This window comes from Daphnia magna, unplaced genomic scaffold (assembly GCF_020631705.1).
Source record: "Daphnia magna isolate NIES unplaced genomic scaffold, ASM2063170v1.1 Dm_contigs291, whole genome shotgun sequence".
NCBI lineage: Eukaryota > Metazoa > Arthropoda > Branchiopoda > Diplostraca > Daphniidae > Daphnia > Daphnia magna.
The window spans coordinates 1-17086 of NW_025533226.1; the positions used below are offsets into that span (position 1 = coordinate 1).

Consider the following 17086-nt stretch of genomic DNA (forward strand, 5'->3'; position numbering starts at 1 on the left):
TTGAATACAAGTATATTCCATGCAGTTTACATATAGAAGTAAAAACTCATGGTATAACAGTGTATTCACATTGAATACAAGTATATTTGATGCTGTTTACATATAGAAGTAAAAACTCAATGTATAACAGTGTATTCACATTGAAAACAACTATATTTGATGCAGTATACATATAGAAGTAAAAACTCATGGTATAACAGTGTATTCACATTGAATACAAGTATATTTCATGCAGTATACATATAGAAGTAAAAACTCATGGTATAACAGTGTATTCACATTGAATACAAGTATATTCCATGCAGTTTACATATAGAAGTAAAAATTCGGGGTATAACAGTGTATTCACATTGAATACAAGTATATTCCATACAGTTTACATATAGAAGTAAAAACTCATGGTATAATAGTGTATTCACATTGAATACAAGTATATTTGATGCTGTTTACATAAAGAAGTAAGAACTCATGGTATAACAGTGTATTCACATTGAATACAAGTATATTTGATGCAGTATACATATAGAAGTAAAAACTCATTGTATAACAGTGTATTCACATTGAATACAACTATATTTGATGCAGTTTACATAAAGAAGTAAAAACTCATGGTATAATAGTGTATTCACATTGAATACAAGTATATTTGATGCAGTATACATATAGAAAAAAAAACTCATGGTATAACAGTGTATTCACATTGAATACAAGTATATTTGATGCAGTATACATATAGAAGTAAAAACTCATGGTAAAACAGTGTATTCACATTGAATACAAGTATATTCCATGCAGTTTACATATAGAAGTAAAAACCCATGGTATAACAGTGTATTCACATTGAATACAAATATATTTGATGCTGTTTATATGTAGAAGTAAAAACTCATGGTATAACAGTTTATTCACATTGAATACAAGTATATTCCATGCAGTTTACATATAGAAGTAAAAACTCATGTTATAACAGTGTATTCACATTGAATACAAGTATATTCCATGCAGTTTACATATAGAAGTAAAAACTCATGGTATAACAGTGTATTCACATTGAATACAAGTATATTCCATGCAGTTTACATATAGAAGTAAAAACCCATGGTATAACAGTGTATTCCCATTGAATACAAATATATTTGATGCTGTTTATATGTAGAAGTAAAAACTCATGGTATAACAGTTTATTCACATTGAATACAAGTATATTCCATGCAGTTTACATATAGAAGTAAAAACTCATGGTATAACAGTGTATTCACATTGAATACAAGTATATTTGATGCAGTATACATATAGAAGTAAAACTCATGGTATAATAGTGTATTCACATTGAATACAAGTATATTCCAAGCAGTTTACATATAAAAGTAAAAAGTCATGGTATACCAGTGTATTCACATTGAATACAAGTATATTCCATGCATTTACATAAAGAAGTAAAAACTCATGGTATAACTGTGTATTCACATTGAATACAAGTATATTCCATGCAGTTTACATATAGAAGTAAAAACCCATGGTATAATAGTGTATTCACATTGAATACAAGTATATTCCATGCAGTTTACATATAGAAGTAAAAACTCATGGTATAACAGTGTATTCACATTGAATACAAGTATATTTGATGCTGTTTACATATAGAAGTAAAAACTTATGGTATAACAGTGTATTCACATTGAATACAAGTATATTCTATGCAGTTTACATATAGAAGTAAAAAACCATGGTATAACAAGGTATTCACATTGAATACAAGAATATTTGATGCAGTATACATATAGAAGTAAAAACTCAAGGTATAACAGTGTATTCACATTGAATACAAGTATATTTGATGCAGTATACATATAGAAGTAAAATGTCATGATATATCAGTGTATTCACATTGAATACAAGTATATTTGATGCAGTATACATATAGAAGTAAAAACTCCTGGTATAACAGTGTATTCACATTGAATACAAGTATATTCCAAGCAGTTTACATATAGAAGTAAAAACTCATGGTATAACTGTGTATTCACATTGAATACAAGTATATTTCATGCAGTTTACATATAGAAGTAAAAACCCGTGGTATAACAGTGTATTCACATTGAATACAAGTATATTTGATGCAGTATACATATAGAAGTAAAAACACATGGTATAACAGTGTATTCACATTGAATACAAGTATATTTGATGCAGTATACATATAGAAGTAAAAACTCATGGTATAACAGTGTATTCACATTGAATACAAGTATATTTGATGTAGTATACATATAGAAGTAAAAACTCATGGTATAACAGTGTATTCACATTGAATACAAGTATATTCCATGCAGTTTACATATAGAAGTAAAAACTCATGGTATAACAGTGTATTCACATTGAATACAAGTATATTCCATGCAGTTTACATATAGAAGTAAAAACCCATGGTATAACAGTGTATTCACATTGAATACAAGTATATTCCATGCAGTTTACATATAGAAGTAAAAACTCATGGTATAACAGTGTATTCACATTGAATACAAGTATATTTGATGCTGTTTACATATAGAAGTAAAAACTCATGGTATAACATTGTATTCACATTGAATACAAGTATATTCCATGCAGTTTACATATAGAATTAAAAACCCATGGTGTAACAGTGTATTCACATTGAATACAAGTATATTTGATGCAGTATACATATAGAAGTAAAAACTCATGGTATAACAGTGTATTCACATTGAATACAAGTATATTTGATGCAGTATACATATAGAAGTAAAAACTCATGGTATAACAGGGTATTCACATTGAATACTAGTATATTCCATGCAGTTTACATATAGAAGTAAAAACTCATGGTATAACAGTGTATTCCCATTGAATGAAAGTATATTCCATGCAGTTTACATATAGAAGTAAAAACTCATGGTATAACAGTGTATTCACATTGAATACAAGTATATTCCATGCAGTTTACATATAGAAGTAAAAGCTCATGGTATAACAGTGTATTCACATTGAATACAAGTATATTCTATGCAGTTTACATATAGAAGTAAAAACTCATAGTATAACAGTGTATTCACATTGAATACAAGTATATTTGATGCAGTATAAATATAGAAGTAAAAACTCAAATGTATAACAGTGTATTCACATTGAATACAAGTATATTTGATGCAGTATACATATAGCAGTAAAAACTCATGGTGTAACAGTGCATTCACATTGAATACAAGTATATTTGATGCAGTATACATATAGAAGTAAAAACTCATGGTATAACAGTGTATTCACATTGAATACAATTATATTCCATGCAGTTTATATATAGAAGTAAAAACTCATGGTATAACAGTGTTTTAAGTTTTCGTTACATATAGTAAACTATGGTATAGTATTAGATAAGTTATTATGATTTATAAAGTAAATTTTGTATTCACATTGAATACAAGTATATTTCCATGCAGTTTACATATAGAAGTAAAAACCCATGGTATAACAGTGTATTCACATTGAATACAAGTATATTTGATGCAGTATACATATAGAAGTAAAAACTCATGGTATAACAGTGTTTCATTGAATAAGTTTTCATGCGTTTATATATAAATAAAACTCATGGTATAACAGTGTATTACATTGAATACATGTATATTTGTTATACATATAGAAGTAAAACTCATGGTTACAGTGTTTCATTGATAAAGTTTTTGGTATACATAAGAAGTAAAACTCAAGGTATAACTGTATTCACATTGAATACAAGTATATTCCATGCAGTTTACATATAGAAGTAAAAACTCGGGGTATAACAGTGTATTCACATTGAATACAAGTATATTCTATGCAGTTTACATATAGAAGTAAAAACTCATGGTATAACAGTGTATTCACATTGAATACAAGTATATTCCATGCAGTTTACATATAGAAGTAAAAACTCATGGTATAACAGTGTATTCACATTGAATACATGTATATTTGATGCAGTATACATATAGAAGTAAAAACTCATGGTATAACAGTGTATTCACATTGAATACAAGTATATTCTATGCAGTTTACATATAGAAGTAAAAACTCATAGTATAACAGTGTATTCACATTGAATACAAGTATATTTGATGCAGTATAAATATAGAAGTAAAAACTCCAGGTATAACAGTGTATTCAGATTGAATACAAGTATATTTGATGCAGTATACATATAGCAGTAAAAACTCATGGTATAACAGTGCATTCACATTGAATACAAGTATATTTGATGCAGTATACATATAGAAGTAAAAACTCATGGTATAACAGTGTATTCACATTGAATACAATTATATTCCATGCAGTTTACATATAGAAGTAAAAACTCATGGTATAACAGTGTATTCACATTAATTACAAGTATATTCCATGCAGTTTACATATAGAAGTAAAAACTCATGGTATAACAGTGTATTCACATTGAATACAAGTATATTCCATGCAGTTTACATATAGAAGTAAAAACTCATGTTATAACTGTGTATTCACATTGAATACAAGTATATTCCATGCAGTTTACATATAGAAGTAAAACCCGTGGTATAACAGTGTATTCACATTGAATACAAGTATATTTGATGCAGTATACATATAGAAGTAAAAACTCATGGTATAACAGTGTATTCACATTGAATACAAGTATATTCCATGCAGTTTATATATAGAAGTAAAAACTCATGGTATAACAGTGTATTCACATTGAATACATGTATATTTGATGCAGTATACATATAGAAGTAAAAACTCATGGTATAACAGTGTATTCACATTGAATACATGTATATTTGATGCAGTATACATATAGAAGTAAAAACTCAAGGTATAACAGTGTATTCACATTGAATACAAGTATATTCCATGCAGTTTACATATAGAAGTAAAAACTCGGGGTATAACAGTGTATTCACATTGAATACAAGTATATTCCATGCAGTTTACATATAGAAGTAAAAACTCATGGTATAACAGTGTATTCACATTGAATACAAGTATATTCCATGCAGTTTACATATAGAAGTAAAAACTCATGGTAGAACAGTGTATTCACATTGAATACATGTATATTTGATGCAGTATACATATAGAAGTAAAAACTCATGGTATAACAGTGTATTCACATTGAATACAAGTATATTTGATGCAGTATACATATAGAAGTAAAAACTCAAGGTATAACAGTGTATTCACATTGAATGCAAGTATATTCTATGCAGTTTACATATAGAAGTAAAAACTCATGGTATAACAGTGTATTCACATGGAATACAAGTATATTTGATGCTGTTTACATATAGAAGTAAAAACTCATGGTATAACAGTGTATTCACATTGAATACAAGTATATTTGATGCAGTATGAACGTGACTATTACGAATCGCGTTTCCAAGAGAGAGAAAGGTCGCCCTTGCGTTCTGCGCCGAGTGAGTTTTATCGGGATCAAGCGCTATACCCAGCTGTACCGGGCCACGTTCACTACGAGGGTTATGGTAGAGTAGGGCCGGATTACGTTTTTGAACAATGGGATTTCCATTCGCAAGGACCCAGTAGAAATCCGAGAAACGGAGGTAGGCAAATCTACGATCAGCGTCAAGTGGATCCGTTAGCCGAACAGGGAGGCAGAAGTCAATACGGCGAGTGCGTTCTCCGTAGGGAAAAATCGGAGAGACCTAGCATTCTGGATCAAGGGACCGAGGATAGTTACGGTGACGAAGAGCAGCCGGAAAGTGAGGAAGGATTAGACGAGTTGATTCTGGACGATTTAGACGATCAGGATAGGCTACAGAAATTCTATAATCGCCCGTGGCGGCCAAGCAGCAATCAGTCCGAAGAGCCACCGGGACCGCAACCAGCCGTCAAATCAAAGCGTGCGTCGGCAGTCATGTCCGTGTCACCCGAGCCGGGTCCGTCGAAGGAAAGGACCCCAGAGCCAAGTGATAAGGCGGAACCAGCACCGTTAGTAGTTCCTCAGGAGGTGAGTGATGCGCTTTCGGGTTGGATGACGAAAGGGGTTTCGACGGAAGATTCCAAAGCCATTTTGAAGAAGACGCCGCTGGAATTTCTTGACAAAGAATTTTCGGTGAAGCCCCCGAAACTGGACGGCTACATGCATAGGCGAGCGAAAGAGAAAGGGAAGCTTAAGGCCGTAAACGCGTCGGAAGAATCATTAATTACGACTCAACTTAAGATCATGGACGTGGGCCCGCCACTTATTGATCTCTACACGCGCATTCTATCTCTCGGCGAGGGAAAAACGGAGAAAAAGGCACAAGAATTGGTGCAAGATGCGTTGCGACAGTGGGCGCGTGCCTACCATCATATCACGAAACAGTGACGGAAGACGGTGATTGCCTTAGTGGAGCCGTCCTTCGACTTTCTCACAGCCGAACCTGAGGCTTTCGCGCCGGGAAAGGAGGCTCGCGAGCTCCTTTTCACCGGTAAGTTCCTGGAATCGATGCTTAAAGAAGCATCACAGGACGCGACGCTGGCGAGAACAGCAAAACCCAGGACGAATCTGGGATCGAAAGGAAAGGCGCTCGCGGACCCATCTTATTCACTGCCGCGCCATCAATTCGTTCTGCGGCCGAGAAAGGCGACGGAGCAGCCGCACCGAGGCGGAGGTGAGCGAGGGCGACCAGCAGGTGCCCAAGCATGGACGCGAGGTGTTCAGAGGTACGTTCATTTTTCAAAACCCGTTATTTCTCCGACCCAACCGTCAGAAGAGGAGGTGGGGGCCAGATTGTTGGCCTTTGCGGGCCAATGGAGTGAGGTGACGGACGATAGTTGGGTTTTGGACGGGATTGCGCAGGGCATAAAATTAGATTTTGAGGCGCTTCCAACCCAGCTTGTAATCCCCCCCCCCTGTTGCAATGTCAAAAGAAATGGTTAAAATTTGCGACAAGGAGGTGGAGGACTTAATTAGGAAACGGGCGATCACTGAGGTTGCAAAGGGCTCAGAGGGTTTCGTCTGCTCCTTATTCGTTATTCCGAAAAAATCGGGAGGATTTAGGCCCATCATCAATCTTAAACCATTAAATCAGTTCATACGATATGAACATTTTAAAATGGAGAATCTAGAATCGGCCAGGTTTCTTTTGAGAAAAGGGGATTGGATGGCGAAGCTAGATTTGAAAGATGCCTACCTGATGGTCCCTGTGCACCCCTCCCATCAGAAATTTTTGCGTTTTCAATGGAAGGGGCGTATTTTCCAGTTTTCCTGTCTAGCCTTCGGTCTCGCACCCGCACCGCGAATTTTTACAAAAATTCTCAAAGTAGTTATGGGTTTTTTAAGGAAAAAAGGGTTGAGACTGATAATATATTTGGACGACATTTTAATTTTAAATACGTCTAGAGAGCGCGTGTTGGCAGATCTGGAAGTAGTGATGGAGTTACTACAGCGTCTGGGTTTCATTATTAATTGGGAGAAATCGATACTGGAACCAGCACAGAGGCTAGAATATTTGGGACTGGTTATCGATTCTAATCGATTGTCATTCGCATTGCCAATAGCCAAAATAGAAGCGGTAAAGGCTATGTGTGAAGCAGTTCTTTTAGCGAAGGTCGTTTCACTGAGAGAGATAGCGTCCATCATGGGAAACTTTACATGGGCAATTCCGGCAATTCCGTACGCACAGGCGCACTACCGTCGTTTACAAAGTTTCTACATTAGGAAGGCGCAGGCGGCAAATTCCAATCTAAAGATCAAGTGTTTGCTCTCGCTCGAAGCACAGGAAGATCTAAAATGGTGGGTGGCTAATCTAGATAAAGCGAAGGATAAGGTTTTCTTTCCCCAAGCACCGGATCTCGAAATATATACTGACGCTTCCTTATCGGGGTGGGGAGCTTGCTGTAATGAGGTTAGGACAAGGGGATCGTGGACGCTTACGGACTCAACAAGACATATCAACGAGCTTGAGCTTTTGGGCGCATTATTCGCGGTACAGGCGTTCGCAGTCCGCTCGAAAAACATAGCCATCCGTATTCATCTCGACAATGCTACAGCGGTAGCATACATAAATCATTGTGGGGGAACTAGGTCCCGAGCGCTGACAGTCATATCAGCGGAATTAACATCGTGGTGCGAGGAGCGCGGAATATCGCTGGAAGCGGTCCACGTAGCTGGGAAATTGAACATAATTGCGGATGAGAAATCACGAGCTGGACCCGACTCCGGCGATTGGAGGCTAGACAAGCGGATGTTTAGCCGTATTCAGGATCTTTGGCCGTCAAAAGTTGATGCCTTCGCGACGCCTTGGAATGCGCAGCTCCCGTCATTTATATCATGGCATCCGCAGCCCGGGGCGATGACGACAAATGCATTTTCCGTAAATTGGGGTGGGTTATTAGCCTATTGTTTTCCTCCCTTCGCCTTGATATTCAAGTGCCTTGAGAAGATCCGTCGTGAAAAAGCTCTGGTGGTTTTTGTATGTCCCGTATGGATAGGCCAACCGTGGTTCCCGTTACTACTGGAGCTGTCGTGCGACGTCCCCCGTCTCTTTCCACCATCGCAAGACCTGCAGAAATCAGCACTAGACGAGACCCACCCGCTCATCTGGAACGGGGCGCTACACTTGGCCGTCTGGAGGCTGTCAGGAGACAGTACCTTATGCGAGGGTTTTCGGCAACAGTGGTCGACCTACTCATGGCCGGAAACAGACCCAGCAATCACTCCACATACGAGTCCGCCTGGAGAAAATGGATGGATTGGTGTTTGGGGAGGCGTTCGAATCCCTTGTCAAACGATTTAGGGGAAGCGTTAGAATTCTTATCTCATTTGCATTCGTCGGGCATGTCATATAGTTCTATTAATATTCATAGATCAATGCTATCTAGCACCCTGGATCCAGTCGATGGCTTGCGCATAGGTGAACATCCGGTTGTAGTGAAACTATTGAAAGGTTGTTTTAATCAGAATCCCCCGCACCCCAGATACAGCGTTACATGGGACCCCAGTCAGGTAATCGACTTCATTTCATCGTTGGGAGAGAACGACTCGTTATCCCTTTCAGTTCTGTCAGGCAAAGCAGCAACGTTAGTCGCCCTTGCGACGCTCATGAGGGTTTCGGAGATTGCATCGATCGAGTTCAAATCGGTGACATTCGGTCAAAACGGCGTAAAATTCTCCTTAGACTCCCTGAGGAAAGCACAGAGAAGTGGTCCGCTACAGACGTTTTCATTATCAGGTTGCCCGGACCCTAAAGTATGTCCAGTAAAAACGCTGAAAGATTATATAGAACGAACGAACGAATTCCGCACAGAGACAAATTGTAGCAGACTATTGGTAGCCGTTACTTCCCCCCACAAACCAGTGTCATCTAACACGGTGAGCCGTTGGATTCGTTCTGTGCTAAATAGCGCCGGGGTTGATACGGATGTTTTTGGGGCCCACTCAACTAGAGGCGCCGCTGCGTCTAAAGCGGTAGTCAGCGGATTGTCAATCGAAGCAATTTTACGGGCCGGGTGCTGGGCCCATGAGTCAACATTTAGAAGGTTTTATAACCGCTCAGCAGAACCGACAATCGAGTCGGCAGTCTTCTGACAAACTCACAATTAAATCCGCAATCTGTGAAATCACCCTTAGGGTCTAGCGAAATGTCATTTCGCAGCACAATTAGCAATTACCAGAGGGATCGCGTAGCGATCCCGAAAGGTAATTAGAATTGTGCGAGAATAAATGAAGAGACGACCCTAAGGGTCGCTCTCCCACCCAACCCCACCCAGCAACTTCATTTATTCATAATTTAATTGTGTTGGTTGCCATTGAATAGAGTATATCAATCCAAGAAGTCCCGGGGTTTCAACGGAAGAAATAGTCAGAATTGAAGTCATCCCAGCGGCCGACAAGGAGGAGAGCTACATGGCTAAACGAAAGTTGTTCAAGAACAACTGCTAATAAATCGCTGTTCCTTTCGATGGTTTTTTCCCTCCCGTTTATAATCATGTTTATTTCTTGTAATTCGCAAACAGAGTTGTTTTTTCCCCTGTCGAAGAAACTTCAGGGTTTTTTTCTCTGGTTCTCAGCGAATTTGTTTGTTTTGGTCATTCATGGTTTATCGTGTTATTTGTCACGTATGAGTGTTTGTGTGATTGAATCTTTTTGGCAAGCCTAGAAAATAAGTCTGAGGATATGGGGGCGTTGTCAGGCCCAGGAAGAGTACGGGTTTATTTGTTTTTTTCTTTAAAGAGCTAAAATATATGTGTCTACACCCTTAGGGTCGTCTCTTCATTTATTCTCGCACAATTCTAATTACCTTTCGGGATCGCTACGCGATCCCTCTGGTAATTGCTAAGTATATTTGATGCAGTATACATATAGAAGTAAAAACTCAGGGTATAACAGTGTATTCACATTGAATACAAGTATATTTGATGCTGTTTACATATAGAAGTAAAAACTCATGGTATAACAGTGTATTCACATTGAATACAAGTATATTTGATGCAGTATACATATAGAAGTAAAAATTCATGGTATAACAGTGTATTCACATTGAATACAAGTATATTCCATGCAGTTTACATATAGAAGTAAAAACTCATGGTATAACAGTGTATTCACATTGAATACAAGTATATTTGATGCAGTATACATATAGAAGTAAAAATTCATGGTATAACAGTGTATTCACATTGAATACAAGTATATTCCATGCAGTTTACATATAGAAGTAAAAACTCATGGTATAACAGTGTATTCACATTGAATACAAGTATATTCCATGCAATTTACATATAGAAGTAAAACCCCATGGTATAACAGTGTATTCACATTGAATACAAGTATATGCCATGCAGTTTACATATAGAAGTAAAAACTCATGGTATAACGGTGTATTCACATTGAATACAAGTATATTTGATGCTGTTTACATATAGAAGTAAAAACTCATGGTATAACAGTGTATTCACATTGAATACAAGTATATTCTATTCAGTTTACATATAGAAGTAAAAACTCATTGTATAACAGTGTATTCACATTGAATACAAGTATATTCCATGCAGTTTACATATAGAAATAAAAACTCATGGTATAACAATGTATTCACATTGAATACAAGTATATTTGATGCAGTATACATATAGAAGTAAAAACTCATGGTATAACAGTGTATTCACATTGAATACAAGTATATTTGATGCTGTTTACATATTGAAGTAAAAACTCATGGTATAAAAGTGTATTCACATTGAATACAAGTATATTCCATGCAGTTTACATATAGAAGTAAAAACTCATGGTATAACAGTGTATTCACATTGAATACAAGTATATTTGATGCTGTTTACATATAGAAGTAAAAAGTCATGGTATAACAGTGTATTCACATTGAATACAAGTATATTTGATGCTGTTTACATATTAACAGTGTATTCACATTGAAAAAAAGTATATTCCATGCAGTTTACATATAGAAGTAAAATTATAGAAATAACTCATGGTATAACAGTGTATTCACATTGAATACAAGTATATTTGATGCAGTATACATATAGAAGTAAAAACTCATGGTATAACGGTGTATTCACATTGAATACAAGTATATTTTATGCAGTTTACATATAGAAGTAAAAACTCATGGTGTAATAGTGTATTCACATTGAATACAATTATATTTGATGCAGTATACATATAGAAGTAAAAATTCATGGTATAACAGTGTATTCACATTGAATACAAGTATATTCCATGCAGTTTACATATAGAAGTAAAAACTCATGGTATAACAGTGTATTTACATTGAATACAAGTATATTCCATGCAGTATACATATAGAAGTAAAAACTCATGGTATAACGGTGTATTCACATTGAATACAAGTATATTTGATGCTGTTTACATATAGAAGTAAAAACTCATGGTATAACAGTGTATTCACATTGAATACAAGTATATTTGATGCTGTTTACATATAGAAGTGAAAACTCATGGTATAACAGTGTATTCACATCGAATACAAGTATATTCCATGCAGTTTACATATAGAAGTAAAAACTCATGGTATAACAGTGTATTCACATTGAATACAAGTATATTTGATGCAGTATACATATAGAAGTAAAAACTCAAGGTATAACAGTGTATTCACATTGAATACAAGTATATTTGATGTTGTTTACATATAGAAGAAAAAACTAATGGTATAACAGTGTATTTACATTGAATACAAGTATATTCCATTCAGTTTACATATAGAAGTAAAAACTCGTGGTATAACAGTGTATTCACATTGAATACAAGTATATTCCTTGCAGTATACATATAGAAGTAAAAACTCAAGGTATAACAGTGTATTCACAATGAATACAAGTATATTTGATGCTGTTTACATATAGAAGTAAAAACTCATGGTATAACAGTGTATTCACATTGAATACAAGTATAATTCATGCAGTTTACATATAGAAGTAAAAACTCATGGTATAACAGTGCATTCACAATGAATACAAGTATATTCCATTCAGTTTACATATAGAAGTAAAAACTCGTGGTATAACAGTGTATTCACATTGAATACAAGTATATTCCTTGCAGTATACATATAGAAGTAAAAACTCAAGGTATAACAGTGTATTCACAATGAATACAAGTATATTTGATGCTGTTTACATATAGAAGTAAAAACTCATGGTACAACAGTGTATTCACATTGAATACAAGTATATTTGATGCAGTATACATATTGTAACACGGAGGAATAACGTTGAGACTAAAGTAGCGATTAAGATTGTATTCACTGTCGATGCGCTCACACACACACAGTACTAACAAACAGTTACAACTAGACTGGGGCACAGCAAGGGACACACACAAGTATTTATGCACTAACGTAGACAGCAGCTACCGGGAGAAATATCTGCTGACAAGACTGCCGGACATCTCGGGTAGAGTTGCGGTCAATAGCCGATACAGAAGCGCCGGACGTGACAACTAGTCCATGGGGCCTCAAATAACCGCGACATCTCCCTCCCTAGATAGCGAGTCGTCCCGACCGCTATTATTTATTTTTAACCAGAAAAACGAATCTAAATTTTGAGACTTCTCCCTTTAGCTAAAATTTCTACAATTCGCTATACTACTGTTTCCCACTAAGGCCTACGGTTTCAAAGCTTTCTTTACTGTAAGAGTGCTATAGCCTCTTTTGACTAAACTATGGAAGTCATTTGATCTGATCTACCCATTACAAGGTCAACACTATGCGAAGCATCAAGAAAAAATAAAACAGTCATCAGAACACGGAATAACATCAGTAGGGGGATTTGCCGCTTCTATTTAGTTAACTGCTCCAGACTTCGAAGCGTCTCCAAACAGTGCTGCTCATGTTCTATTATTCGAACCTCCAATTTAGCCAGTTGAGTGCTCCATTGTGCAGCCTGCTCTCCGTCACCTGCACCTTCAACGCTGCCTGTTGTCTCCAACACCCCGAGCCGCTTTCTCACCTCGATTCTTTCTCGGTCATGTTGTTGCTTTTCCCTGTAAAATAGAAACCACAAAGTGAGATTTGCCATAACCGTGAGTATCGTACCCATCAACAACTCGTATGGGTAAGACGGCGGGGTTGACTGTAGACGTATTCGGGTTTCATCCTCTTCTTTCAGCTGACGTATAGATTTCCCAACTATATCGGCCATTGTTCTGGCTGCCTTGTTTTTTCCAAGGGTCGAGGCGATCATAGCCTGTAGTGACGTCGACGTCGATTCTTGGGGCTTGTCTATCGATCCTGTTGGGAGTGTCCAGTTGATGCCCTTCAGTTGGGATGGCGGGGATTCCTCCCAGGAAGTAGATGACTCCCTCTGATAGCTTGCCTGAAGGATCCAGTCATCTGTCTGACCCGAACACCCTTTTGGAATTTCCACAATTTCGACGGTCGCCAACTCCCGTTTATACTGTTTCCGACTTCCAGCTCGCGCCGGGCACGTGATTACCAACGTTTGGGTTCTCCCTATTGACAACGCCCACTGACGCTGTCCAAGATACAAAGCTTCAGGTCCTTTCCATTTCACAAACACTTGTTGACACTCAAGTTTTTGCTTTTCTGTATCCTGTAAAAACAACGCCATGGAACACGTTTTCTTTGCATTTTTCCGCTCGATGGCCCTTGCGAGGGGGCATACCGAACCCGAGTTATCTTTGCAGGATCTTACCTCTTCCTCGGTTAATTCGATGAACGTTTGTTGATCTCCTGCTACTGCCAAAAATTGGGGTAAAGAAGAATGACGAAGTCCTACCCCACCTTCTGCGTCATACACGGGTAACACAAAAAATTTCATATAACTCAAAAGTCTTTTCAAATTCTACTATAGGGAAATGAATGAATAACTTGAGACCATTTTCTGTGGATGCTGTCACAACATTCGCTTCCTGATAAGCCCGCCAAAGATCTCCTCTTTGAAGTGCGGGAGTTAGGGCCCACCCTGAGGCTAGAGAGGAACGGATTTCAGACAGAACCGTTCTTAATTGGGCGGGAGGAAACATTTCAGGAGGTAATCGGCCAGATGCCAGTAGGGCTAACCCAATGCTTATGTCGTCTACTGTCATCTTGGTCCATTCCAATAACCGGTGTGCCGCTCGGAAAGCCTCATCCACTCTTGCCGTGACTATTGACTGCCGTTCCAATACATTCATTGCGTTTACGAAATTTATTTTGGCTCTATTTAATTCCTTTTCCAGCGTCTGATGGGCTCGCTCCAATTGACTCAAGACTACAGTGTGCTCGTGTAGTTCCCACAAGCTTTCATTGACAAGGGTCGCCTGCTCAGCCAGAGTGCTCACAATACCGGATGTCTCTTTTGACAGAGAGTCGAGATGTTTACTAAGCTCCTCCAGTTCTCGATCCGTCGCTACGCCGAAAAGCCATTTCAGGGCACTCCCACCGGCATCAATTAAACCTCTCTTGGCCCTCTGCTGTTTCCCGGATATTGCTTCCTTCAGGTGATTGAATCTACTCTTGACTACCCCTAGTTCCTCTAGGCAGCCTGTCGCTCGTTCCGTTAATTGTTCTTTGATTCGATTACCAATCTTAAAATCCTCGTTCAGTGGTCCACCTTCGTGCTGTGTTAGTTTCTCCGCCAGCCATTGTCCAAGATGGCCCAGGGTAGCCTCAACTTGTCGAAAAGACACCTCAGTCACGACTACCCATTCCGAGTCGCTGAAGTTGACTTCCCCAAGATTTTGAAAAACTACCCCACTCATTACGAATCTCTCCCGAGGAGATGCCCCACATGGCATTGCCCCACATAGTAGTGTCAAGAGTAGCATCAAGGGGCTGAAGGTTATTGGGTTGCCATAGCGCTTGGGTTGTTTTCGACTTCTCTCCGATCTCCTCTCCCTCCCCTACTTTGCTCAGGTGCTTGTGGTTCCGGGCGGGATATTTCGAGATCGACACCCTCCTCCTCCTCTGGCTCCTCCTGGATTGCTTCTAGCCGTGCAGTTCTTTCCCCTTTCTCCTCTCTCTGCTGACGCAGCTCGCCGATTGGGCCTTTTCCACGTCGGGGTTCAGTTGTTACTGGCCGTTGACTCCCCTCCATTGGCGGAGTTATTGGTAAAGTATCCCCTAGGAAGTTTTCTTCGTTAGGCCTATCTGTCACCTCTGGCGAACCTCTAGCAAATTTTTTCATGCTGACCACGTGAACAATTTCTGATTTACGCGCCCGTGGCAACTTTACCTCGTAATTTAACGACGAAGTTTCACGGACAACCACGTAGGGTCCTCGCCATCGATGTAGCAACTTTTCAGACCGCCCTATTTTGCGAAAAGGTTTATACACCAGGACTTCATCCCCAACCTTGAAATCTGTTGCCACTCTTCGTCCTGCATCATAAGCGTCCTTTTGTTTTTCTTGCACTCTATGTAGCCATTGGGCCACCACTTGCTGAGCTTCCCCCAGTTTTTTCACCACCTCGTCTTGCCCGTCATGTTTCACCGGATTCGGGTTCCCATTCATCATGACATCTATGGGTAGTATTGCCTCCCTACCATACAACAGAAAAAAAGGCGTTCTGCGAGTTGATTCCTGGCGGCTTGAATTATAAGCAAAAGTGACATAGGGTAGGATGGTATCCCAGTCTGTATGTGCCTTATTCACATACATTGACAACATGTCTGCCAAAGTATGGTTTAACCTCTCCACTAAACCATTTGACTGCGGATGGTATGGAGTAGTAGCTCGGTGGTTTACCGCCAGAGCGGCCATTATGGACTTAGTAAATTCTGCAATGAAACACTTCCCACAGTCGGTCACGATGCTTTCCGGTGCCCCATGGCGGAGTACCACGTCCTTAACAAAAAATTCTGCTGCATCTTTAGCCGTAGCGGTGGGTAGGGCCCGCGTCTCGGCCCATTTAGACAGATAGTCTACCGCTACAATGATGTTCCGATTGCCCCCACCCGTCACCGGAAATGGTCCTAAAACATCAATTCCCACCTTCTCAAAGGGTCGTTCTACTCTTATTACTTCCATGTAGCCCTGTGGTTTCATGGGAGGTGATTTTCGTGCCTGACACAGCACACAGGCCTGCACGTATCCCAACACATGTTTCTCTAATTTTGGCCAGTAGTAGCGAGCTTTGATCCGATCTGCTGTCCGACGCACCCCGAGGTGCCCAGCGGTAATGTCATCGTGGCACGCTTTCAAGACAACCTGTCTGTAGTTCGGTGGGACACATAGTCGAAGCCTGCTCCCCTGTTGCCCAATTGTACGCACATAAAGCAATTCTTGTTGCAATACAAAATTTTTAAATGGGGCGTCAGGCCGTTGTTCTAGTACCATTAATGCTTTTTTCCATTGTGGGACAGATTCTTGCCCCACGCGAATTCCCTCCAAGTCCCCGTTGAGCGTGACTAGCAGCACAGGTAGCAGGGAATCGCTCTCTTCTTCTTCTTCTGCGGGGCCTACTGGGTACCGCGACAACGCGTCTGCATCCTCGTGTAATTTCCCACTTTTGTACAACACCTGGGGTTCATAACCCTGTACCAGCAGTGCCCAACGGGCTAGTCTTCCAGCCAGATCCTTCTTCGTAGTTAACCAGCACAGAGCATGGTGGTCCGTCACAACTCTC

At 38.9% G+C, this 17086-nt stretch overlaps 1 protein-coding gene and 1 pseudogene across 1 annotated transcript; both read left to right on the forward strand.

The window, feature by feature from the left end:
- Positions 1 to 5377: 5377 nt before the first annotated feature.
- LOC116930732 lies at positions 5378 to 6795 on the forward strand (annotated as a pseudogene).
- A 614-nt stretch (positions 6796 to 7409) lies between these two features.
- LOC123468108 lies at positions 7410 to 8774 on the forward strand. Its single transcript, XM_045167766.1, has one exon. It carries the CDS (start codon positions 7410 to 7412, stop codon positions 8772 to 8774), a length of 1365 nt encoding a protein of 454 aa, XP_045023701.1.
- Positions 8775 to 17086: the final 8312 nt, after the last annotated feature.